Source organism: Bos mutus, chromosome 7 (genome assembly GCF_027580195.1).
Source record: "Bos mutus isolate GX-2022 chromosome 7, NWIPB_WYAK_1.1, whole genome shotgun sequence".
NCBI lineage: Eukaryota > Metazoa > Chordata > Mammalia > Artiodactyla > Bovidae > Bos > Bos mutus.
The window spans coordinates 51,795,775-51,821,204 of record NC_091623.1 but is presented as its reverse complement, the minus strand read 5'-3'; the positions used below and the strand labels follow the sequence as shown (position 1 = coordinate 51,821,204).

General features: G+C 55.8%; 2 protein-coding genes across 6 annotated transcripts; one reads left to right on the top strand and one right to left on the bottom strand.

Moving 5' to 3' along the window:
* The first annotated feature begins 118 nt into the window (after positions 1–118).
* Positions 119–18,497, top strand: CC2D1A (coiled-coil and C2 domain containing 1A). 2 transcript variants are annotated; one of them, XM_070373547.1, is made up of 29 exons: positions 119–415; positions 1,781–1,916; positions 3,419–3,534; positions 3,627–3,692; positions 3,936–4,070; positions 4,167–4,401; positions 9,081–9,205; positions 9,651–9,723; positions 9,906–9,977; positions 10,069–10,199; positions 10,280–10,352; positions 11,633–11,766; positions 12,139–12,250; positions 12,333–12,505; positions 13,228–13,350; positions 13,434–13,492; positions 13,585–13,701; positions 15,033–15,106; positions 15,183–15,241; positions 15,362–15,413; positions 15,517–15,616; positions 15,705–15,795; positions 16,475–16,612; positions 16,707–16,768; positions 17,340–17,403; positions 17,495–17,621; positions 17,705–17,781; positions 17,855–17,902; positions 17,984–18,497. In XM_070373547.1, the coding sequence occupies exons 1-29, from the start codon at positions 356–358 to the stop codon at positions 18,002–18,004; spliced, it is 2,853 nt and encodes a 950-aa protein (XP_070229648.1). In that variant the 5' UTR covers positions 119–355; the 3' UTR covers positions 18,005–18,497. The 2 variants fall into 2 exon arrangements, with proteins under 2 accessions (XP_070229648.1, XP_070229647.1); XM_070373546.1 differs by having other exon boundaries at positions 16,704–16,768.
* A 581-nt stretch (positions 18,498–19,078) lies between these two features.
* Positions 19,079–24,767, bottom strand: PODNL1 (podocan like 1). 4 transcript variants are annotated; one of them, XM_070373541.1, is made up of 11 exons: positions 24,679–24,767; positions 24,504–24,552; positions 24,138–24,365; positions 23,337–23,430; positions 22,984–23,048; positions 22,721–22,830; positions 22,042–22,198; positions 21,675–21,790; positions 20,360–21,017; positions 19,629–19,777; positions 19,081–19,508 (listed from the first exon to the last, which is right to left on the bottom strand). In XM_070373541.1, exons 2-11 carry the CDS (start codon positions 24,504–24,506, stop codon positions 19,358–19,360), a joined length of 1,731 nt encoding a protein of 576 aa, XP_070229642.1. In that variant the 5' UTR covers positions 24,507–24,552; positions 24,679–24,767; the 3' UTR covers positions 19,081–19,357. The 4 variants fall into 4 exon arrangements, with proteins under 4 accessions (XP_070229646.1, XP_070229645.1, XP_070229643.1 ...); XM_070373545.1 differs by lacking the exon at positions 24,679–24,767 and having other exon boundaries at positions 19,079–19,508; positions 22,042–22,111; positions 22,721–22,812; positions 24,504–24,672; XM_070373544.1 differs by lacking the exon at positions 24,679–24,767 and having other exon boundaries at positions 19,080–19,508; positions 22,042–22,111; positions 24,504–24,672.
* Positions 24,768–25,430: the final 663 nt, after the last annotated feature.

Here is a 25,430-nt window from a genome sequence, read left to right as displayed (position 1 = left end):
TGGCGGAACCTCACTTCTCCACTTGCGCACGCTCCGCCTCTTTCCCGCGCAACCTGCCGGCACCGCCCATCGCCGGCAACGCGCCTGCGCACTCGCGCACTGCCTGCCGGGAATTGTAGTTTCTGTGTTGTGGGCCCGGCAAGTCCAGGGGCTGAGCTCCGGTACCGCGGCGCCCGAGGGCCAAGGCGGAAGTGGGGCAGCCACCTGGGGGCCGAGGGCGTGGGGTCGGCGGTCTCCGGGCGCCGACAAGGGGCGTGGGACTCAGGAAGGGCGCGTGCGCTGCCATAGGCCCCGGGGGAGGAGGCAGGGCAAGGCCAGGCCAGGGGTCCAGTGGTCCGAGTAGCCAGCCTGGAAGATGCACAAGAAGAAGGGACCCCCGGGACCCCCGGGTCGAGGCGCCGCCACCGCCCGCCAGGTGAGTCTGTATCCCATGGCCCCGCCGAGGTATCCCATCCCACCCTTGTCACACATTCGAGGGAGGGCCCCACCCCCCGGGGGAACCGGCTCTCCACTCCCAGGTGAGCCCACGTCCCCGCCCCCTAGGTTAGGTTCGACCCCCACAGTAAGGCCTGTTGGCCCGGGCTCCCCAGCTCCTGGCGCCCCGCCCAGGGCTCAGGGCCACCTGTTGCAGTAGCAGCTCCAGTCCGGGAGGAGAAGGCCTCGAACCTGGGGTAAGAAAGACAGTTATGGCTTTCCTGGACTGAGCACTCGTGGAACCCTGGCGTCAGCTTGGCCAGGTCATACTTTTTTATCCCCATTGTACAGATGAGGACACTGAGGCCCAGAGAGGCGAGGACACCTGTCCAAGGTCATAGGGATCAACTGCTTGGCCAGAGCTAAGGGCAAATCCAGACTGCCTGCCGTGAGCCCACAGAATTGTGGTTGGGCCCCGTCTCCCTCCCTCATTACCTTTTTCCTAGGCACTGGGAGAGTTTGATTTTTCTTTGATGGAAGGAGCTCAGGCCAAAACTTAGTGCCCAGGTATTAGTCTGGCTGACCTGAAGTTCCCTCCGGGCTTCTGCATATTGGATACTTGGCTTCACACCTCTAAGCCTCAGTCTTCTCATCTGTACAATGGAGACCTTAAGAGTGTATGTCACAGGATAGTTGTGAAAATTCACAACACTCTTAATTCATAACTATCTGTGATAGTTTACAGAGGGTGCTAGAACATAGCGCTCAATAAATGGTGTCATCATCATTACCATTAGATGGAGCGCGTATGATTGCTGATACTTGGCCATTTTTGACCCAAAGAAAGGGGGGTAATTTGTGTACTTCAGCCTAATATTATCACATCATGGTTGGTCATTAATAAGGATAGGATAAGAAGACAGGTATTTCACACAGCCAAGACCTTACTTCCAACTTCAGCGCTGTCTGTGCTTCCTTTTACTCTTGACACCTCCAGTCTTCCTGCACAGCTCCCTCTGCTGAAGATGCTGGAATGGAAAAACCCAGTTGTGCAGAGTGACTTTGCTTTGGGGCAGGGTGTAGGGCCTTATTTCACCACTGAACTTGGCTAGCAACACATCACGGGTGTGGGCTCAGAGCAGGCAGTTGGGTCTCTCTCTACCTGCCCTTTGCCCCATGTTGATCTGTGCCAGAGGAGTGACTTGGCCCATCTTGGGACACCTGTTGTGTCTGGGGCCTGTTCCAGCTGACTGGCTTTCCCCAGGAGCCCTGGGTTCCTCCCCAGGGGATTCCAGGTCCATCATAGCTGCCTCCAGCTAGCCAGGGTGCATCCCATGGTATGACTGAACCCCCATTGTTCCCACAGCTGGGCCTGCTAGTTGACCTCTCCCCAGATGGCCTGATGATCCCCGAAGATGGAGTTAACGATGAGGAACTGGAGGCTGAGTTCTTGGCCTTGGTGGGAGGCCAGCCCCAAGCCTTGGAGAAGCTTAAAGGCAAAGGTGAGACTCTCAGTACACCCCTGAACATTTTCTGAGCTCCTGTTTGAAGCTGGGCACTGAGGTGATGAGAATATGGAGACAGAGAAGGTCCCTGTCCACCTGGCAGCCTAATTCTGGGGAAGAGTTAAGCGATCGGCTCTGGCCCCAAATGAGGATTCAAGTCCCACTTCTGCAACTACCTGGCTGTGTGACTTGCTGAGTTTCAGCAACTATATGGGGCTCAGTTTCCCTGTCTGTAAAATGGCAATAATCACCAATAATGGATGTGGCATGTCTTCCAACCCATGGTTCTGTGATCAGGGCTGGGATCAGGGGAGACCTGTGAGCTGGACTGGGATTCCAGGAGGAGGCACCTGCAATGGGGAGGGCCAGGTGAAGAGTGGGGGAGGGGGTGAATCACAGTTTGTGCACAGGCCCTGGAAGAGGTGGCAGGGGGCAGGGGACTCAAGTGGGGCTGGAGCTCGGGCACATGGAACCTTTACACTTTATAGCTAATGCAGTTGATCCTTGTTAGCTACAGAGTCCAAATTTGTAAATTCATCTATTGGTTTAAATTTATTTGTAACCTCCAAATCAGTTGCTTGTCGCGCTTTTGCAGTCATTCACAGACATGCATGGAGCTGCCAAAAGTTTGAGTCACCCAGTGTGCCTGTTCCCTGCCGAGGCGACACTCTGCCTTCTTGTCTCAGCGCACAAATAGTGTCCTTTTCTTGGTCTGTTGAATGTCACGCTTTTCTCATGTTTGTGCTTTTTGTTGATTTTGTGGATCCACACGGTCCCCAAGCGTAGTGCCAGAGTGCTGTCTCCTATTCCTTAGCATGAGAAGACTAGGATGTACCTTGTAGATAAGCTTCGTTCAGGCATCAGTTATAGTGCTGTTGGCCTCGAGTTCCGTGTTAACGAATCAACAATATATATTAAAGAAGGTGTCTTTAAGTAGAAACACACATAAAACAAGGATATATATTGCCTGTTGACAATAGTGTTGTGCCCAGAGGCTCATGGGAACCTAATGCTGTATTTCCTTCAGGGCCAGTTGGTTCATTATTCACTAATTCCAACTTTATAGAACATGGGTGCCGTGAATAACAAGAGTTACATGAACAACAAAATGCTGACAGTGTGCTGTTCTAAGAGCTGCATTTACCTTTAGTCCCTGCAGTCTATGGTGAGGGAGAAACTGTTATTGTCCCCATCTAACAGATGGGAAGACTAAGGCCCAGGGAGGTGAAGCGACTTGCTCAAGGTCCCACAGTGAGAAAGTTGCAGATCTGGGGTTCCAACTCAGGCTTGTCGAGGAAGAGATGAGGCCAGGGAGATCGACAGGGAGTAGGATCGTGCCTGCTGGCCCAAGGACACTGGGGTGCCATGGAAGACCCAGGAGAGGGAGACATACTGACCACTGCCTGCTACCCTAATTTTCACGGCCATGGGTGAATGGGACAAGAGGCTGGGGACTCTTGAAGGATCCTGGTTCAACTGGGGCCTCCCGTTGCCTCCAGGTCCCCTACCCATGGAAGCCATTGAGAAGATGGCCAGCTTATGCATGAGAGACCCGGATGAGGATGAAGAGGAGGGAACAGACGAGGAGGACGTGGAGGCTGATGATGACCTGCTGGTGAGCACCCGGGGCGGAGCAGGAGACTTCCCTCCCATTGGTGTCCACCCAGCAGGCCCTCACGACTGGCCCCCGGCCGTGTGTCCCTGCAGGCGGAACTGAATGAGGTCCTTGGGGAGGAGCAGAAGGCTTCAGAGTCCCACCCTCCTGTGGCCCAGGTATACCCCTGACAACACTGGTCTGTGCAGCCCAGGGTTCAAGGGCTCCCTCCTCCCCTCTCAACCACAGAACCTCGCACAGGTGGTGGGGTGCCTCTGATCCCTAGTTCTCCACCCTGGGAGATGGGTGATGATTTCTGCCCCTTTGGGGTTAGAGGGGGCAACACACCTGGTATACAGTAGGTACTCAACCCAGGAAGAGAGGGGTCACCACCCAGACTGTGCACCTGGCCCCTCCCGCAGCCAAAGGCCACAACCCCCAGCCCAGGGCTGGAGGCCACCTTGCAGGAGAGGCTGGCCCTCTACCAGACCGCGATCGAAAGCGCTAGGCAAGCCGGAGACAGTGCCAAGATGCGGCGCTACGACCGGGGGCTTAAGGTGAGTGGGCAGACAAGAGGGTGACCAGGTCCTCACCACTGCCCCCTGCACCCAGCTCCAGGCTCCTCCCAAACCTACGTTCACACCTTCTCCCAGACACTTGAAAACCTGCTGGCCTCGGTCCGGAAGGGCAAAGCCATCGACGAAGGGGACATCCCGCCGCCTGTGGCTGTGGGGAAGGGTCCAGTGGCCACACCCAGCCACACACCTGCCCCCACCCAGCCAGCCCCTCTGAACTCACTGGCCCCAGATCCCCAGGTCATCGTGGAGAGTCCTCCTTCCGCTGCTCCATCCTCGTCCCTGGCCTCAGCTAAGCCCCAGCTGCCGCCAGGTAGGCCACAGGCAGGGCTGGCTGATGTGGGCTGATGAGGGGGTATTCATTTAGTGGCTGCCCCTTTGGTGGGGGGGTACAGGGCCTGCCCTGATTTTTAGATATTTGTTAACACCTTTCCCTCCCCAGATCCTACTTTCCAAGGGAAACACAGGCTCACAGGAGAGGTTTTCTGTCTGTAGTAGCTGTAAAATATATTTAACAAAACATTCGCCATTTAACTATTTTTCAACATGCAATTGAGTGATATTTGTCACTCTCACAATATTGTACAACACCACCTCTATCAGTTTCCAAAACTTTTTCATCTCCCCTATTCAGCATTAACTCCCCATTCTCCATTGCCCAGTCCCTAGGAACCTCTGTTCTATTTTCTGTCTCTGGATTTGCCTCTTATAGATATTTTACAGGAATAGAATCATCCAGTGTTTGTCCTCCTGTGTCTGGCTTCCTTCACTTAGCAAAATGCTGCAGCATGTGTCAGAACGCCATTCCTTTTTAGAACTGAACAGCATTATGGTTTTTTGGTTTTGTTTTGGTTTGGGTGTGCCAGGTGGCTTGCAGAATCTTAGTTTCCTGACCAGAGACTGAACCCAGGTCCCGGCAGTGAAAGTGCAAAGTCCTAACCACTGGACCACCAGGGAATTCCCCATAGAGTTTTTTCTTTTTTTAAGATTTGTTTATTTTTATTCATTTATGGCTGTGTTGGGTCTTCATTGCTGCTTGCGGGCTTTCTCTAGTTGCGTCGAGGGCTACTCTTCATTGTGGTGAACAGACTTCTTATTGTGGTGGCTTCTTTTGTTGCAGAGGATGGGCTCTGAGTGCACAGGCTCAGTAGTTGCGCCTCGAGGACTCTAAAACACAGGCTCCATATTTGTGGCTCACATGCGTAGTTGCTCCATGGCATGTGGGATCTTCCCGAGACCAGGGATCGACCCCATGTCTCCTGCACTGGCAGGCAGATTCTTGACCACCGGACGACCAGGGAAGGCCCCCACCCATAGAGTGTTAAGTGAGTAGTTCCCAAGCCATCAGCTTGTCCATCGTTCCTAAAACTCACTTGCTGGAGAACACACCTCCCAAGAAGTTTTCTTTCCCCTAACCTCCCCTTCCCCCGCCTTAAGAAAAGAAAATGGGGCAAACCAAAGGAGATACTCCAAATGCTGCCCTGAGGTTCAGAAAGTGAACCCCTAGTCTCTGAGTGCTTCAGCCAAGCTGGTTTCTAAGCTTTTGTTTTTAATAAAGCTCAAGGATGACTATTGGAAGTCGTAACCTGAGATTCTCAGCTGAAATCACCAACAGTTTTTCATAATGGGGTTTTTTGTATATAGCTGTGCAGGGACCCTGAGAATCATGTGACATCTGTAAGACTCTGTCTCTTCTCATCTATTTGATGATGTGAAGCAGGTTTCTTTGCACATTAAAGACAAAAAAGGAAAGTAGGAAAAGAATGAACAAGGAAACAGGAGCTACGTGCTAGTGGGTGGACCCGGCCCCCACCTTGTCAACAAGAGCTGCCTCGCCAGTACAGTTTTACTCTTACTATATCAAAATTATTTATCAAAAAAGCTCAATATAGTTAAGCTTTGCTCAGTTTTGTGCAAAAAATAATTCCAACAGTAATTCTGCCCCAAAATAAAAAAAATTTTAACACTAAGAGGGACTTTCAGTGGCAGGAGATAAAGCCAATGAAATGTCAGGGTGTTGCAGGACTTCCCTGGTGGTCCAGTGGTTAAGACTTTGCCTTCAATGCAGGGGGTGCAGGTTCAATCTCAGCTCGGGGATCTAAGATCCCACATACCTCGGGACCAAAAAAGTAGAACGTAAAACAGAAGCAATATTGTAACAAGTTCAATAAAGACTTTAAAAATGGTCCACATTAAGAAATGTCAAGATATTGGGCTGCTGCTGCTGCTGCTAAGTCGCTTCAGTCGTGTCCGACTCTGTGCCACCCCATAGACGGCAGCTCACCAGGCTTCCCCGTCCCTGGGATTCTCCAGGCAAGAACACTGGAGTGGGTTGCCATTTCCTTCTCCAATGCATAAAAGTGAAAAGTGAAAGTGAAGTCGCTCAGTCGTGTCCGACTCTTAGCGACCCCATGGACTGCAGCCCACCAGGCTCCTCCATCCATGGGATTTTCCAGGCAAGAGTACTGGAGTGGGGTGCCATTGCCTTCTCCGATATTGGGCAGGGGGAGATAAATTAGGAGTTTGGGATTAACAGATACACCTTATTATATTTTAAATAGTTCCAAAAAAACCAAGTATCTACTGTATAGCCCAGGGAACTTATGCTATAGAGTAGATATATACATTATATATATAGTTCCAAAAAAACCAGGGATCTACTGTGTAGCCCAGGGAACTTATGCTATACAGTGGATTTATATATTTTACATATGTATAATGGAAAAGAACCTGAGAAAGAACACTTAGTTATATATTGAGAAAGAACACTTATTTATATATATACATAAATGAATCAGGTTTCTATACACCTGAAATTAACACATTGTAAATTAATTATACCTCAATTAAAAAAAAAATGTCAAGTTGTTTTGCTTCAAGTTGGACACCTTCTCAGGCAAGTCCACCAAAACAAAGCAGTGAGTCCAGTTATCAGTCTGAAAAAGTACAACAGGTACTTTGTACTGTTTTCCAGGTGTTTCTAGGATGTATATCTGGGTGGTGGGTGGTGTATCTATTGTATTTTATTTTTAATACCAACAATTGTACTTATTGATTTCAATTTAAGAACACTTCTCCTAAGAACATATTAGGTATATTATTTGAATCTGTATCTAACATAGTGTTTTAAAAGCCATTTAATCCTGTTTCCCAACTTTGCTGATACACTGCAGAAAGGTACATTTAAATGTACAGTAAGGTGTTAAAGACTCTCGAGTACCCAAATGCATCATGTTACGATACAATTCTGCCGGAAACGTGTATGTAAACAAGGGAAGATCTGAAGTTCCCAATTGCTCGCTGTGAACCCTGGCATATATTTACACTTGATCTTAGCCAAAAGGCCGAGAAGCGATGCCCTGGCGTATATTTAAAAACTAGGACTTCATGGTCCTGTGGTTGGAAATCCGTTGGCCAATGCAGAGGACACGTGTTCAATCCCTGGTCGATCCCAGAAGCTTCCACGTGTCCAGTTTCTGTTGACAGATAAAGCACACCTGGATTTCTTCAGCTTTGCTTTATTGCAATTCACAGATTACTGTGATTTTTTTTTTTTTTTTTACAAATCAGTTTGTGATAACTGTACTCTGAGCAAGTCTGTTGGCACCATTTTTCCAACAGCATTTGCTCACTTTGTGTCTGTCTGTCACATTTTGGCAATTCTCGAAGGATTCCAAGGGTTTTCATTATTGCTATACTTGTTATGGGGATTTGTGATCCGTGATTTTCGATTTTACTGCTACAGTTTGCTGAAGGCTCAGGTGGTAGTTAGCGTTTTTTAACAATACGCTTTTTTAAATCTAATGAGTTGTTTATCTTTGGCTGCCTTCACTGCTACACGCGGGCTTTCCCTAGTTGTGGGGAGCAGGCTTCTCATTGCGGTGAGCAGGTTTCTCGTCGCAGTGGCGACTCTTGTTGCAGAGCACGGGCTGTAGGGTGTTCAGGCTCCGTAGTTGCAGTGCGTGGGCTTAGTTACCCTGTGGAACAATGACATTTTCTTATGTTAAAGTATGTACATTGTTTTAGTCATAATGGTATTGCATGCTTCACAGACTACAGTATAGTATAGTAACTTTTGTATGTACCGGGACACCAAAAAACTGAGTGACTCACTTCATTACAATGTTTGCTTTATTGAGGTGATCTGGAACCAGACCTACACTGTCTAATTTATGCCTGTAAATGGATAAACAAATGTGGTCCATCCATATAATGGAATATTATTCACCCTGAAAAGGGAAGGAAATTCTGACACATGCTACAGCACGGATCAACCTTGAAGACATTATGCTGCGTGAAATAAGCCAGTCACAAAAGGAGAAATACTGTATGATTTCACTTATAGGGGGTCCCTAGGGGAGGCAGATTCCCAGAGACAAAAAGTAGACCAGTGGGTGCCAGGGGCTGGGGGAGGGGGATGGGGAGTTAGTGTTTAATGAGGACAGAGTTTCAGTTGGGAAAGATGGAAAGAGTGCTGGAGTTGGATGGTGGTGATGGTTGTACAACAATGTGAATGTTCTTAATGCCGTTGAACTGTATTCTTAAAAAGGGTTAAGATGGTAAATTTTATCTTGTGTGTATTTTACCACAATCTGAAAAAATAAAAGGGAAATATTGGTGAGTTTCAGATCACCATGGTAGTTAGGATACATTTGATTTAAAAGAGTAGTGTGATGATTTTCTTTATCAAATGTCAGTGTTTGAAGACACTAGGGACAACAGCCATTGCCACTGTCTCAACTCGAAATGAAGTTTTAGATGTCGACTTAAAAATGTGTTAGAGTACAGAAAGTTTTCCAGAATTCTCTTGGGGGCAAAATAGCATTGGCTGTAGAGACTGACAGTCATAGGGTTGAGTCCTCACTATGCCTTCAGGCTGTGTGGTTTGGGGAAACAGCATCCCCTCTTTGAGCCTCAGTTCTCAAATCTCTAAGGTGGGCCTTTGTTGTGAGAATTAAGTAGAAATAGTTTGTGCACCATTCCCTCTCGCAGGTCCTTGCAGCCCTGGCCCCCTGGCTCAGTTGCAGAGCCGCCAGCGTGAGTACAAGCTGGCTGCCCTCCATGCCAAGCAGCAGGGAGACACCGCCGCTGCTGCCAAGCACTTTCGTGTGGCCAAGGTGCGTCCAGAGGGGTCAGGGTTGGAGGTAGAGGACAGGATGCTTCTAACATTGTGTGATAGCAAAGAACAGGGGCTCTGGAGTTAAGACAGACCCAGATTTGAATCCTGGTCACTCCGTGACTATAGTTTCCTGCACCTCCTGAAGCCTCAGTTTACCCTCTCTGTGAAATGGGCATAAATGTTTGGAGGAGGCTTGAGCAAAATACTGCAAAGGGACTTCCATGGTGGTCCAGAGACTGACCACCAGGTCAGTCTGCACTTCCACTGCAAGGGGAGCAGGTTCAATCCCTGGTCACAGAACAGCCAAAAATAAAAATTTTAAAAAGATGCTTGCTGCAAAGGAAGGGACAGAGTGGGGAGTCATCTGCCATGTGGCAGGTCGTGGAGGCTCCCCATGGGGTCCTAGCCTCCAGCTGCAGCCTCCTCCCCTGATCTTCTCCCAGAGCTTTGATGCTGTCTTGGAGGCCCTGAGTCGGGGGGAGCCTGTGGACCTGTCGCGCCTGCCCCCTCCACCTGGTGAGGACCCCACCCTGCCCATCCTCCAGGACTGCTGGAGGTCTCCAGGATGTTCTTGCTGATGCTGCCACCCCTTTGGTCAGGGGGACCCCAGGGACCCCAGCCTCAGGCCAGACTAGCCTGGTCGGGGGAAGGGCAGCCGCAAGTAAGCCCCACACTGGACTGGACCTCTCTACCCATAGACCAGCTGCCCCAGAGCCCACCATCACCACCTGTGCAGCCTCCAACTCCTGCTGTGGTGCCCTCCACACCAGGTAGGCTCCTGGGACCCTGTGGGGTGGGCCGGCCAGAGCAAGACAATCTCCCCTCACCAAGACCCTTAACTCTACCGTCTGGTCTGGCCAGAGGCTCCTCCACCCCCAAAGACTCTCCTGGAGGCACTAGAGCAGCGGATGGAGCGGTACCACGTGGCTGCGGCTCAAGCCAAGACCAAGGGGGACCAGCGGAAGGCTCGCATGCATGAGCGCATCGTCAAGGTGCGTGGAGACCCAAGTAGGCGGGTAGGCCACCCCTAGAGACCTTGCCCAGGAAGCCCTGACACCTGTGTTCCCTGCAGCAATACCAAGATGCCATTCGAGCCCACAAGGCTGGCCGAGTGGTGGACGTGGCGGAGCTGCCTGTGCCTCCAGGTAGGCCCTGCCCCCAGCCCCACTCCACCAGTGGGCTCCACTCAGAGGCTCCACCTCTGAGCCTTCACAGGTGCTGTTCCCTCCAGCTCTCCAGTCCCAGGGAGCTGATGGCTGCACCTTCAGAAATTCTGTAAGCTTGTTAGACAATGGGTACCCTAAAATCATTTACCACGGGAATGTTTACACCACAGAAATTGGCAAACACTAAAAATTAGGAGGTTTTTATCTGAAGATTCTGTTCACGATCCCACCACTGTCTGGTCATTTATTTATTTTAAAACATTATATGTTTATTTTTGAGTGTGCTGGGTCTTTATTGCTGCATAGGCTTTTCTCTAGTTGCAGCAAGCAGGGGCTACCCTCTAGTTGTGGTACACAGGCCTCATTGCGGTCGCTTCTCCTGTTGCAGAGCACAGACTCTAAGGCACGTGGGCTTCAGTAGTGCGGCTTGAACTCTAGAACCCAGGCTCAGACGCTGTGGCTCTGGGGCTGAGTTTCTTCGCAGCATGTGGCATCTTCCTGGATCAGGGATCAAACCCATGTCTTTTGCTTTGGCAGACGGATTCTTTACCACTGAGTCACCAGGGAAGCCCCTGGTCATTTCTTCTTTGACTCACTCCTTCCTAGTCATCAGCTCTCAGTTTTACAGAGATCTTCCCAGCCTCCCATCACCCCTGCCAATGGGTTGGAGGTGTCTTCTGGGATCTCAGAGTTGCCTGTCTGTCCACCACGAGAGCAATTACAGTTCTGCACGTTGGTCCCCCGGGAGTCCCTCCAGGCCCAGGGCCACCTCTTATGCCCAGCACGCCACCTCACATGGTGCTTGCTTGATGGAGTCTGGCCAAGACCCAGCCAGGGTCAGGCAAGAGGAGCCAAGAGCAAAGAGGGAGGTTAGAATGGTCTGACATCTCCACCAAACCAGCGGCAGCTCCTTCCTTGCATTCAAAATAGATTCAGGGACTTCCCTGGCAGTCCAGTGGTTAAGGCTCCGTGCTTCCACTACAGGGGGCGTGGGTTCGATCCCTGGTTGGGGAAGTAAGATCCCACATGCCTTGCGGTGCAGCCCACCCTGCCCTTCTACAAAAAAAAGAAAGAACCAAGAAAACGCAAAGTATTGTGTTGGCCAAAAAGTTTGTTCAGGGTTTAAAAATCAGAACAGACTTTTTGGCCAACCCACATAGATTCAAAGGCCTGAAGCTCCTTAGCAGGGGAAGACCCTGTGTCTCAACCATTATAGTGTGGGCCTCACCCTCCTGACCGGGTCCCAACTGGCCACCTAGGCTTCCCCCCGATCCAGGGCCTGGAGGCCACCGAGCCCACCCAGCAGAGCCTGGTGGGGGTCCTGGAGACCGCCATGAAGCTGGCCAACCAGGATGAAGGCCCTGAGGACGAAGAGGACGAGGAGCCTAAAAAGGTGTGAAGGGCCAGGGCCTTGGGGTGAGGCAGGGGAGTGGCAGGGCAGCAAAGCAAAGCCCCAGTAGTCCTGGCCGTGAGCCAGGAAAAACCGGCTGCACATCCGGGCCTGCTACTTCCTGGCCATGAGGCCATGGGCAAGTCATCTTGCCCTCTGAACTTCGGGCTCCTCTGTACAGTGAGCACAGTACTAGTCCCTACCTCCAGGGGCTGTTGCCAAGGGTTAGTGTGAACAAGATCACATGTTGTGTTCAGTGCTGAGGAAATAGAAACTGAGATGGTCAGTGTTATCGCTGTCAGGCCTCGACCCTGTGGGCAGCAGACTCATCACAGGTGCTGGGAAAGCTCTGACTTGCTCTCCATCCCTCTGCAGCTTAGCAGCCCTGCAGCCCCCACAGCCCAGCCCAAAGCCCCACCTTCAAAGGCACCCCCATCAGGATCCGCCCCCATAGCCAAAGCAGCCCCCAAAGGCACATCCACCAGAGGTAGGTACAGCCCTCCCCACCTGGGCAGCCAATTGCCTGGCTGTGGGTGGGGCAGCACCCGCAGACACCCCTGTACCCACAGCCCAGCAGCAGCTGGCCTTCCTGGAGGGCCGCAAGAAGCAGCTCCTGCAGGCTGCACTGCGAGCCAAGCAGAAGAACGACGTGGAGGGCGCCAAGATGCACCTGCGCCAGGCCAAGGGGCTGGAGCCCATGCTGGAGGCCTCACGCAACGGGCTACCTGTGGACATCACCAAGGTGAACCCTCTAGGCCTTCTGGACCTTCCCAGGCACTCACCCTTCGGACTTCTGCCACTTAGCAGTCACATGACTTAGAATGTATTCATCAGGGTCCAGGTTAAACTGCTGTAACAAACTCCTCTTCCCGGCCCAAGACAGTGGCTGAAATAAGACAGACATTTATGTTTCCTGTATGTAACACTTAGGGCATTCTGGTCTCTAAAAGAGACCTCTAAAAAAGCCCTTCAGGGCCCAGATTCTTTCCATCTTGCTACTCTGTGACACCTTAGGAGGTCATTCTTGTCCTTGTGGTCAAAGTGGATTGACCTTTGACCAGATAAGTGATGCCTTATCTTCATCCGGGCCATGGGGCAGTGATGTGGAGTTACCATCACTTCTACTTGCCTCCTATTGGCCAGAATTGAGTCATGTGGCCACACTTAGCTGCAGGGGAGGCTGGGACATGTAGTCTCTTGCTGGGCTGCTGTTTGTCCAGCCAGAATTCCATTACTAGAGAAGAGGAGTTGGAGATCAGGGTAACAAATTGTGCCATGTGGGACAGACCATCCACTTCTCTTTGAGGATTACTTTTCTCCTTGGGAAAGAAGAACAGGGCCTGCGGATGAAGCTGTAGTCAGGGAAGGCCTCTTGAAGGAGGTGTGATGTTTCCACAGAGCCCTGGGAGGGTCTGCTCATGGTTGTCCAGCAGGCCCCTCCCTCACAAGCCTTGTCCTCCCCAGGTGCCGCCTGCCCCCGTCAACAAGGATGATTTTGCCCTGGTCCAGCGTCCTGGCCCGGGTCTGTCTCAGGAGTCTGCCCGACGCTACGGCGAACTCACCAAACTCATAAGGCAGCAGCACGAGGTGAAGGGGGCTTCCCTGCCCAGGTCATCACCAGGCACACGGTGCCCCTCCAACCCTCCCTTCACTCTCTTCTGCTCCCCCAGATGTGCCTGAACCACTCTAACCAGTTTACTCAGCTAGGCAACATCGCTGAAACCAGCAAGTAAGAAGCCCAGCCCCCATGCCCCACTAACTTCTGCACCCCGCAGCCTGCCCCTGGGACAAGGGACCTGAGCAGGGCCCTCTCGCTGGCAGATTTGAGAAGCTGGCGGAGGACTGTAAGCGGAGCATGGAGATTCTGAAGCAGGCCTTTGCCCGGGGTCTCCCCACACCCACTGCTCGCTTTGAACAGAGAACCTTCAGCGTCATCAAGTAAGGCCCCCTATACCCTGCCACTGGCCCTTTTGGAGAGAGGGGTTCACACTCCCCAGAAGCCAGCAGAGGACTTGCTTCTGGAGGAGAGTTTGGGTGGTCTGGTGGGAGCAGAGCATGTGCAAGTGTCCTGAGGTAGACGTGCCATGTAAGTAAAGGATGGCAATGGAGTGTTGACAGTGACACGTTTGGAAATGGGGACAGTCTAGTGAATGCAAAGGCCTGGGCAAGCTCATGGAGTGGTGAGGTGGGTCCTGTTCCTGTTGCATCATCTCACACTCCAGGGAGTTGGGATCATTTTTCCCACTTGTACACGAGGTTAGGGGTGGCCACTGGGGTAACCTAACATCACCACTTAGGATAACCTGCACCCCTCACCCTGGCTCCCCGACATCTCCAGAGCCTGGCTCCCTGTCACCCCCTCATCTCCTCTCACTGACCCCACTTCTCTCACCCCCAGCCACACAGACTTATTTTTGGTCAATCAGACACATCAGCCGTGTTCCCACTCAGGACCTTTGCATCGGCTGTCTCCTCTGCTTAGACCCTCTTAAGCAGATTACCATGTAGCAGCCTCTTCTTTTTCTTTTTTAAAAGTTTTTTTTGGCTGCACTGCATGGCCTGTAGGATCCTAATTCCGTGACCAGGGATCAAGCCCATGCCCCCTGCAGTGGAAACTTGAAGTCTTAACCACTGGACTGTTAGGGGAAGTCCCTGTAGCAGCCTCTTCTTGACATTGAGTCACCTATGATGTTACTTCTCCTGAGAAGCCCTCCTTGATGGCTCTGTCTAGAGCAGCACCTCCCAAGCACACTCCCATGTTTTAATCCTCTGCAGAGTTGTTTTTGTTTTGTTTGTTTATATATTCAGGGGTCATCTGTTCACTCAGCTAGCCAGGGCTCCCTGAACACAGGCATGGTCTGCCTCATTTACCTCTGTATTTTCAGCAGTGAGGACACTGGCTGGCATATAGTAGATGCTCAAAAAACCTTGTCAGAGAAAGAGAAGGTCCCACAGCAGCTAGGGCACTTGGTGAATTCTAGAAGATTCCAGAAAATTCTAGAAGGTTCCAGAAATCTTATTCAAGGGAAGAGGTCCCACAGAGGTGAGGCCACTGACTGGTGCAGAGCTGGTTCCAAATAAATATGTGCATATTTATGAAAGGACTAAACAAGTAGCCAGTGGCAGACCTCAATAGAGAATTGTAGTCTGTCTGGTTCTAAAACTCAAGCCTAGGACCTGAGACACCCTCAAGAGACTGGGGGGAGGGCCGAGAAGGCGGGCAGGGCGGTGGCACTGAGGTGCCTGTCTCCCGCCCTCCCTCCCGGAAGGATCTTCCCTGACCTCAGCAGCAACGACATGCTCCTATTCATCGTGAAGGGCATCAGCTTGCCCACACCGCCAGGTGAGGGGGCACCAGGCAAGGGGCAGGGCTGTGGGGTCCACCCGTCTGCCCAACTCTGACCCTTGTCTTCCCACAGGGCTGTCTCCTGGTGACCTGGATGTCTTTGTTCGGTTCGACTTCCCCTATCCCAACGTGGTACATGGGGAGCTGAGGGGGGATGGGCTCCAGCCCCCTCAGGCCTGGAGGGTGTGGTTCCGGCAGGGGTTCAAGGGCAGGCCCCAGCCCTGAGCTTTTTCACCTCCTGTCTGGTCACAGGAAGAAGCTCAGAAAGACAAGACCAGCGTGATCAAAAACACAGACTCCCCTGGTGAGCCCTGGCAGGAAGCAGTCCCCCGCCTCCCCTCCCCGCAGAAAGCCCATGAGACCATAAGCTGACCCTGCGCCTCCTCTCTCCCTCCTTCCCCTGGCAGAGTTCAAGGAGCAGTTCAAGCTTTGCATCAACCGCAGCCACCGTGGCTTCCGAAGGGCCATCCAGACCAAAGGCATCAAGTTCGAAGTGGTCCACAAGGGGTGAGCTGGGGCCACAGGTGCTGTCTGGGCCTCCAGAGGAGGGGGAACTGCCCAGGGCCAACCACCCTGTCCCCTCTCACACACACAGGGGGCTCTTTAAGACCGACCGGGTCCTGGGCACAGCCCAGCTGAAACTGGATGCCCTGGAGACGGCATGTGAGGTCCGAGAGGTCCTTGAGGTGAGAGGTGGACATTGGTCTGAACACTTGGGTATAGCCATGCCACTCACGAACATCAACCAGATACTCCCTGCCCTGAGCCTCCCAAAGGTCCTCTCTGCTGGCACAGCCCCTCCCTGGAAATACCAGGCTTCCCTACTACCCAGCCCTAAGTACCCTCTGCACCCTGCTCCATTAAGAGCAGCTGGTGTCTCAGCCATACCCAGGGGCTCATATTTTGGAAATTTCCCTGGTTGTCCCGGAGCCCAGCCCTGAGCCTCCAGCCACAGCCTGCTGCTTCTTTTATTTATTTCTTTATTTTGGTAATTTTATTTATTTTGGCTGTGCTGGGTCTTTGTTGCTGCAGAGGCTTTCTTGAGTTGTGGCAAACGGGGGCCACTCTCTAGTTGTGGTACGCAGGTTTCCCATTGCGGGAGCTTCTTTTGTTGTGAGCACGGGCTCTAGGGTCCACAGGCTTCAGTGGTTTCGGCACGGGGGCTCAGTACTTGCAGCTCCCGGGCTCTAGAGCACAGGCTCTATAGTTGTGGCACATGGGCTCAGTTGCTCAGCAGCATGTGGGATCTTCCCACACCAGGGATTGAACCCACGTCTCCTGCATTGGCAGGTGGATTCTTTACCACTGAGCCACCAGGGAATCCCCACTGCCTGCTTCTTAACAGCCTCCCCTCACTCCCCCCAGGTCCTGGATGGTCGCAGGCCCACAGGCGGGCGGCTGGAGGTGATGGTTCGGATTCGCGAGCCACTGACGGCCCAGCAGTTGGAGACCACGACTGAGAGGTGGCTGGTCATCGACCCCGTGCCAGCATCCGTGCCCACAGTGAGACCCCTGCCTGCCAGCAGCCCCGGGGGGAAGGTGGGGCTTGTGTCAAGGTGGCCGAGACTCACAAGACTAGTTCTGTTCTCTGAAGCAGGTTGTTGGGCCCAAAGGGAAGGCTCCTCCCATACCTGCTCCTACGAGGGAGCCAGGGAACAGGTAGGTGACTGGGCCCAGCCGTGCTGGAGAGAATGCCCCTCTTATCTCAGCCTCTCCTGGACGACTTATCATCAAGCACAAATTAAAGCATGTTTCTCACCTGCTTCAAAACCTTTCCTGGCTCCTCTTCTCCTAGAGCATCTGGTTTAAACTCCTCAGCTTGATCTTTAAGACCTTTTGTGATCAGACCACTGTCAATAATCCAGCCTTTTTTTCCCTACTTCTTCCTGTTGGTTCATGGCTACATTTAGTTTTTACGAGCCTCTTGGCTACTCTGTGTTATAATACCCTGAGCACCCCTATCGTCACACTTGCTCCTTGCTCCTCTGCCCAACTCTGACTCCTTTGATTCCCAGCTTGGCCGTCACCTCCTCCAGGAAGCCCTCCCTGACACCTGGCATCACAGTTGCCTGGGTGTACACCCCTTGTCCCTGTCAGGTTGTGGATTCAGCAATACAGGGGTGGGCCTGGCTTGATTCCCACTGTTCCCCGGGGCCCAGTATGTTTGTTGAATTAACAGGGTTGGGAATGGGAGTTCCCTGCAGCCCCTCACCCCTCCCCAACCCCATAGATCAGCACGGCCCCTGCATAGTCTCAGTGTGCTGGCCTTCGACCAAGAGCGTCTGGAGCGGAAGGTGGGTACTGCCCTGCGAGGCTCAGTGGGGCGGGACTGGGGGGTCCGCAGGTCCCTCACAGCTCCCTCTGCATCCTCTCCCCCCACCTCAGATCCTGGGCCTCAGGCAGGCGCGGCGGCCAGTGCCCCCCGAGGTGGCGCAGCAGTACCAGGACATCATGCAGCGCAGCCAGTGGCAGCGGGCGCAGCTGGAACAGGGAGGCCCGGGCATGCGGCGGGGTAGGAGCTCAGGGATGGGTGTCGGGGGAGGGGTGGGGGCTGCAGGCCCCATCCTGATGCCCCTCGCCACCTCCATCCCTCAGAGTACATGGCCCAGCTGGAGCGCCAGCTACAGTTCTACACGGAGGCCGCCCGGCGTCTGGGCAATGATGGCAGCAGGGTGAGCCGGGCGGGCGTGGGGGCATGGCCAGGGCCACCAGGGGCTGCCTGCTGACTCCTTCTTCACCCCCTAGGAGGCCGCCAAGGAGGCACTGTATAGACGGAACCTGGTCGAGAGTGAGGTGAGCAGCTTAGGCATTGAGAGCCAGGTGGGCAAGTGTGGTCGTGTCCCCCATCCTGACCCAGGCCGTTTCTCCCCGCAGCTGCAGCGGCTCCGCCGGTGAGGGGCAAAGGGACAGGCGGCCCCCGGAGAGCTGGGAGCGGGCCTGCGGCCCCAATACTACCACAACCTCAGACCAGACAAGCAGACAATCAGTGGACAGTCAACTCTGGACGGACACATCCCCCACTGGGCCCACCTGGCCCGGCTGGAGCCTCCCCTGGCAGGGGGCGTCGGCAGGGCCTGCCAGCCTGTGTGTGCCCCTCACCCAGGCGCAGCTGGGTGGGCCCCAGAAAGTCCGTTTGCACAGCCCAGGGGTGCACAGCCCCTTGCCGGCCTCCAAAGCGGGAGGGTGGCTGGGACCAAGCCCCCAGGGCCCTTGCAAGCACTTTACTTCCTGTCCCTCCCCAGCCTTAACCCTGATGCCCACCCACACCCCAAAGAAGCCGCTGAGGCGAGCCAGGGTCAGCCAGGCTCCCCAGAGGGTTGCTCTGGCCCAGCTGGGCCCCCAGGGCAGACATGGAATAAACAGCCAGGGCCGCACCTGGCTCACTCTGTCCTGCCCTTGTTTCTTGTTCCTGCCCCCCGTGCCTGGGCTGGGCTGCCCCACCCCAGGGGGCTGATGAAGAGGTGCCTGCGAGAGGAGCAGGCTGGCAGGGAGCGTGCCCGTGAAGGACATGGTCTGTGCACACACTCTTTGCAGGGATGTGTGTGAAGGCCCGTGCGTGTGTCCTTGGGGTCTGCAGTGCACCTGAGGGCATCTGCGTGCGTCTCTCCAGCTGGTGGCCTTGGGCGTATCAGGGTTTACACACAAGGTCAGGTCATACGTGGTGGTGCTTGGTGACCCATGTGTGTCTCAGGGCCTTGCAAGGCAGCCCTGCCGCTCGGGGGCCCCAGGACCTGGACTAGACTGCCGGACGCACTTAGCGTCCCAGAGCTTCAGCTTCCGCTGCTGGATACGATACAATGAGAGCCCCTGCCACAAGCGGAAGGGCACCTGGTCTGCAGTGAGCACTTGAAAGGGCTAGGGGTGTTTTTCTGTTTGTTTTTTGGTCACGCTGCAAGGCATGCAGGATCTTAGTTCCCCAACCAAGCATTGAACCCACACCTCCTGCAGTGGAAGTGTGGAATCTTGACCACTGGACCACCAGGGAAGGCCGGGTCTAGGCTTTATTGTTGTCTCTATCTGCACAGGCAGTTGGGGAGCATCCAGCAGGGCCCGGGTTGCCTGTACGCCCAGTGTGCGCTTGGCTGCTCCAGTCTCCTGGGCTCCCTGGGTGTCTGGGTGGTGGCCCGTCCCAGTATCCCCGCCAGCACAGGATGGGCAGGCCCAGCTCTCCAGGCCCAGGAGAGCCAGGTCAAGACCCCAGGTGGGCACTGTCTCCTTAGTCCATAGCTCTACCGGGCTCCTCTGGGCTCAGGGGCCTGCCGCCCGTGGCTGACGTGGGGCTGTGGGCGGCAGGCGGACCAAGACTGGCTCGGGGTTCCCCGTCGTGTCCACTACGCGTAGGTGCAGGAGGCCCAGGAAGGCCTCAGGTGCAATGCTGGTCATGTGAAGCCTGTTGGCCCTGGACCAGAAGATGGGTGTGAGGGCATGTTCCAGGGGACAGGCCCACCTAGGCCCTCTAACAGCCCACAGCCCTGCCCTGTCTACCTGGAGTTGCCTAACCCGGCCACCCGCAGGGTACCTGAGGAAGAGGGCACGCAGGCGTGGTGTGCTGAGAAAGGCTTCAGGGCCCACGTGGCCGATGCGGTTGCCCTGCAGGTGCAGCTCCTCCAGGGCCTCGGGTAGGTCAGGGGGCACGAAGGACAGCTCATTGTGGCTAAGGTCCAGCACCTGGGCAGGCAAGCAGAGATGGCGCCGTGGTGGCCCCAGGCCCTGGGCCACCTGTTCAGCCAAGCCCCAACCTGCTCCCCTCCCAGGCCCTCCTGTATACCCAACCTGGTTCTTCTGCCCCCTCCCCCCACCTACTTCATGGCTGCCAAGTCCTGCCCTCCACAGAGGTAAACTGAGTCCCTTCTGGGGCAGGCCTCATTCTAGGTGATGGGGGCCCAGATAGGGTCCCTGCCATGGGAGCCACTGATGCAGCTGATCACTCACAAAGACAGTATTGGGTTGACCCAAAAGTTCTTTCAGGTTTTGCCGTAACATCTTACGGAAAAGCCTAATGAACTTTGGGGCCAACCCCATTCTTCCCTGGTGGCTCTGATGGTAAGAATCTGCCTGCAGTGCAGGAGACCCGGGTTCCATCCCTGGGTCAGAGATCTCCTGGAGGAGGGCGTGGCATCCCAGGGCTAGCCTACATACAGTGGGGGCTCTCTAGCATTTCAAGGCTTTCCAGGGGAGGAGCTGGGCAAGCAGACAGAGGGGTGAAGGAGCTGCCCTGTGGATAGTATGGCCAACTAGCCTGCCCCTGACCTGCAGGGCTTGCAGCTCATGCCAGGTGCCAGGCCCAATGCCACCCACACGCAGTCGGTTATGTGCCAGACTGAGCTCCTGAAGCTGGTGCAGGCCAGCCAGCGGCTCCGGCTCGAGGGTCCGCAGCTGGTTGCGCTGTAGCCGAAGGGTATGCAGGCCAGCGGGCAGGCCGGAGGGCAGCTGGGTCAGCTGGTTGCCAGCCAGGTCGAGGCTGCGCAGGGCCCGCAGCCGGCGGAAGGCCCGGAGGTGCACGCGGGCGCTGGCCAGGCAGTTGTAGGCCAGGTTGAGCTCGGCCAGTCGGGGCGTGGAGGCCAGGTCACGGGCGCCCAGCGCGGCCACACGGTTGTGGGGCAGCACCAGGGCCCGCAGGCGGCGGGGCAGCGCCTGGGGCACTCGGTCCAGCCTGTTGCCGTAGAGGTGCAGCGTGTGTAGGCCCCGCAGTGGCCGCAGCGCTCCGGCTGGCAGCCCCGTGGCCCCCAGTTGGTTGTGCTGCAGTAGCAGGTAGCGCAGGCCCCGCAGGCCGCCCAGCCGGGCTGCCTCCACCCAGCGGATGCGATTGCGGCCCAAATGCAGCACGGCCAGGGTACGAGGCAGGCCAGCGGGCACCGCAGCCAGCTGGTTGTGGGACAGGTCCAGGTACTCCAGGCGGTGCAGCTTGCTGACAGGAGAGAGAGAGGTGGCGTCGGGCTGGGCATCCAGAGTGGAGGCCCCTGATGGATACTGCAGGGCAGGTTGGGGTGGGACAGTTGAGGAGCTGTCCTGAGAAATGTCTGGGCTTTCCAGGGAGCTCAGTGATCAAGAACCTGCCTGCCAGGGGAGGAGGAGATGGAGGTTCAATCTCTGGATCAGGAAGATCCCCTGGAGAAGGAAATGGCAACCTACTCTAGTATTCTTGTCTGGGAGATCCCATGGACAGAGGAGCCTGGTGAGCTATAGTCCACAGGGTTGCAAAGAATCAGACATGACCGAGCATGCAAGCACACACCTGAGAAATGTAAGGTGGAGATTTCAATTTAGGGGTGACGAGCTGAGAGATCTGGGCAGGAAGTAAGTCTGGGGTGACTAGGTCAGAGTTCTGGGTCTGAGATCTTCATGTGGCATCTGTGATGTTGGGTAATAAGACCAAGGCACCAGCTGGTTGGAGGCCAGGTGCTTGGCCACGCCTGGTACACGATAGGCACACACCAAATGAGGCTTTGAATTGGCCATAAAGGGAGGTGGTGAAATGGAAGGCTGGGGCTCCCAGATTCTAAGTCCTCAGACCCTACTGCCAGCATGAGCCTACACCCCACCAAAGCCCTGTTCCAGGCCCCACCTGAACGTGGTAGCATCCAGGCCACTGTCTGTCAGCTGGTTGTGCTGAAGGTAAAGCTCACGGAGGTGGGTCTGGCGGCTCAGGGCTCCTCGGGGCACCTTGGAGATGAGGTTGTTCTGGGAAGGGAGGAGAAAATGAGACTGCGGGTCCAGGGCAGAGGGCAATAGGGAGCCACAGGGGGCTCCTGAGTAAGGGACAGGTGTTCTTTTGAGCAAGGCTGCTCAGAGAGAGCCTGTGAGCTACCCATGCCGGAGGAAAGGACCCAAAGACACTTTTGACTGCTGGGATGACAAGGGGTCCCCCAGGACCGAGGTGCAGGGCCCTGAGGGGAGTGGGGACATGGGGGTGGTCGGGCGGAGAGGGGCACCTGTAGGTGGAGCCGCTCCAGCGAAGGCGGCAGGCTGGGGGGCACGTAGCTGAGTTGGTTGCTGGAGAGACTGAGGGTGGCCACTGCCTCAGAGCCGCGGAAGGCGTCAGGGGGCAGGCCGGCGTTGCTCAGCTGGTTGTTGTGGAGGTACACGGACCTGAGGGGAGCCAGGCTCCTGCCACCAGCCCGGCCCCAGCCTCCCTGCCACCCCATGCCCGAGCTCAGGGCAGGCTTCAGAGTGTGTGTGTGTGTGTGCATGTCAGAGTGTGTGTGGGAGTGGTGTGGGTGTGATTTGTATGGGTGGGTGGGTGTGGCTGTGTGTGTTGAGTGTGTGTGTGAGTTTGAGTGTGAGTATGTGAATGTGTGAGTGTGTTGAGTGTATGGTGTGTGTGAGTGGGTGGGTGGGTTGAGTGAACGTGTGTGAATGAGTGTGTGTGTGAATGCCTGTGCGAATGTGTGGGTGTATGTATGTGAGTGTATATGTGTGTGGAGTGTATGTGTGAGTGTGTGCACCCTCCTCCAGTCTGAAATTCTCCAGACAGAGCATCCGGGGCCCTGTCTCCCCCGCCACCCAGAGCTTCCCAGGGTTGGCTCATGACCCCGGTCAGAACCCAGGGTGCAGAGTGACCCCAGGCCTACACAAGACCCAGCGGGGCCTGGGCTGGGCCAGGGGCTATACCTGAGCGCTGGCTTCTCTCCAAACGTGAGCGGGAAGATCTCAGTCACTTCGTTGGCAGCCAGATCAGCCACCCGGAGGGAGCGGGGCAGAAACTGGGGGGCCACAGAAAGCTGCGGGAGCACAGCTGCAGTGGTCCCGGTGGCACGCCCATCCTGCCCCTCCCGCCTGCCGCCCACCTCCACTCAGCGCTGTGTGACCCCAGCTGGCTGCACCCTTGCTGAGCCCGGCCTGGGGCGGGGGTGGGGGCACGGTGGGGTGCTCACCTTGTTGTGGGCCACATAGATGTGCTGCAGCTGTGTGAGCGACTCGAAGGCCTCGTCGGGCAGGCCTGTGCATGAGGTGGGCAGTGAGGGGACCCTCCTGGCGGGTGGCGAGGGCAGGGGGCAGCCTGTGTTCCCATCCAGCCTGGAGGCTGGCAGAGGCTCCTCCAGGCCCCGCCCCCGCTGTGTCCTCAAAAGCCACAGCCCCCGCCCCCTATCCCCTGAGTTTCCATCCTGCTCAGCAAAGGGCAGTTCTGGGAACTGCCACAGAGCTGCCCACAGACCCAGCTGGGGAGGGAGAGGGCAGCGGGGACCGGGCTGTGGACGGGCCTCCTCCTGTTGTCCCCCCAACTCACCCTCAGAGGAGATGAGGTTGTTGTGGAGGTTGAGGGTCCGCAGCCCGCTGAGACGTGACAGCTCGTTGTAGGGGAGCTCCTGGAGCTGGTTGTTCTGCAGGGCAGGCCGGGGTGGGGGCCGACATTCACACCCTGACCCCCGCGGCCCTGGGCCCTCAACAGATGGCCCCAAGCCCTGCTTCTCAGCTTCCTGTCAGCCTAAGCAGGAAGCCCCGACACCCTTTCACCCTGTTGTTTGTTGTTGAGTCGCTCAGTCATATCCGACTTTTTTCTGACCCCATGGGCTGTAGCCCACCACGTTTCTCTGTCCATGGGCTTCTCCAGGCAAGAATACTGAAGTGGGTTGCCATGCCCTCCTCCAGGGGATCTTCCTGACCCAGGGATTGAACTCCCGTCTCCTGCTTGGCAGGAGGGTTCTTTACCACTGAACCTTCACCCTGTACTTGATCCCAAAGGCATTACTTTGTAACAAACCTGTAACAAAAAGACACTGACCCCCAACGCTCCATCCACCCCCACAATTGACCCCGGATGCCTCGTTACACTTGACCTCAAGCAACCCCGTAATCAGCAGACATTGACCCCTCCAACACCCCTTAGCCCCTCCCACTTTCAGCATCTGTGCCCCCCACCTCCTCTCACCTGACTCCTGCACAGACCCCTGTGTGCTCATCAAGACCAACACGACCCACACGCTCAGCTCCTCACCCCTGCACAGGGACCCTGCACCCCCAACCCCGGCACTCTGCAGGCTCCCCCGTCCACCCTGGGAGCCTCCCTGCACCCAGACGCCGGCCCCACCTGCAGGGAGAGGTGCTGAGCAGCCCTGGTGATGTTGTCCGGGAACACCCGGAGGTCCAGGCCGTCGCAGTCCACCGTGTCGGGCCGGGGGCAGGAGCAGCGTGGGGGGCAGGCCCGGGGTGGGGGCTGGGAGCTCTCCCCCAGGTGGGGGAAGGAGGCGTCATCCTCCATGCCAAGGGCGGGTTGGGGGCCAGGCAGCAGCAGGAGCAGCAGCAATAGGCTCAGTCGCTGGGAGTTGAGGGACAGGTCAGGGTGTCCCCAGACTGGGCACCGGGTCACCATGGCAACGGAAGCATCCCCGCCTGGTTGGGGGTGTGCAGCAGGCGGGCAGGCCCCACCCTCAGACCCACCCCTGCCCCACCTTACCATAGCCAGCCGTGCTCTGCCGTCTCGCCCGAACTGCTGACCAGAGTTCCTTAATGGAAACCAGGCGGTCACCTCTGGAGGTTGTGCTGTGGCCGCCACCGCCCCCCATCTCACACAAACCTCCCTCCTCCCCCCACCAGCCCGTTCCCCCAGGGGCTCAGGGGAGCTGGCCCACCCTTTCCCCGCCCTGCGGAGGGCGGGCAGGCGCCGGATGGGGTGGTGAGGACCGGCCAGCCCATCCCCTTGGTCCCACCCGCCTCCCCCAACCACCCCAGCTCCGCTTGCGTAACCTCGGCCAGCCTGGGCCGGGCCACAGGAGCGAGGAATGCTTGGGGGAAAGCTGAGATTCGCCCTGTCTGGTATTTGGGCCGACCGCAGGAGTAGGGGTGGGGGCAGAAGAGTGGAGGACACTTCAGGGCACAGGAGGGTCCCCAAGGAGCTGGGGCTGGGAGCAAGTGCCAGGGCAGGCCCAGACTCAGCCTGCCGGTCCAGACACCAGCCTGGGGCGCTCCCAGTCAGGCCTGCCATCTGGGCCCCTCCTCCCCTCTGCCAGCTGGACTCACTGGCAGCTAGACTCCCCCTGTACCCAAATGGCCACGGCCGCCTCAGCCAAGAGGAAATTACAAGTATTGAGGCACCAGCCATGTGGTTAAGGATGTGTGCTCAGGGGCAGCCTGCCTGGGCTTGAACCTGGGCTCTGCCACCTCTCCTGGCCTTGGTTTCCCACTCTGCAAAGTGGGGGAGTGATTGTCTTGCCCTCCTGAGTGGGGTAAGGATTAAATGAGATAATGCATAAGAAGGACGTGAGAGAGGTGACTTCCCTGGTGGTCCAGTGGCTAAGACTCTGTGCTGTCAACGCAGGGAGTGGGCTGGATTACCGGTCAGGGAACTAGATCCCATGTGCCGCAACTGAGACCCAGCTCAGCC

Bases quoted from the DNA above. Each gene is read 5' to 3' on its own strand.
- CC2D1A (XM_070373546.1), top strand. From the start codon at position 356: ATGCACAAGAAGAAGGGACCCCCGGGACCCCCGGGTCGAGGCGCCGCC. The intron at 3,535-3,626 runs GTGAGCACCCGG...GTGTCCCTGCAG, and splicing joins AGGCTGATGATGACCTGCTG to GCGGAACTGAATGAGGTCCT. The intron at 15,796-16,474 runs GTGAGAGGTGGA...CACTCCCCCCAG, and splicing joins AGGTCCGAGAGGTCCTTGAG to GTCCTGGATGGTCGCAGGCC.
- PODNL1 (XM_070373541.1), bottom strand. The intron at 22,199-22,720 runs GTATAGCCCCTG...GGCTCCCCTCAG, and splicing joins GGAGAGAAGCCAGCGCTCAG to GTCCGTGTACCTCCACAACA. The intron at 19,509-19,628 runs GTACCCTGCGGG...CTTCTGGTCCAG, and splicing joins CTGCGTGCCCTCTTCCTCAG to GGCCAACAGGCTTCACATGA.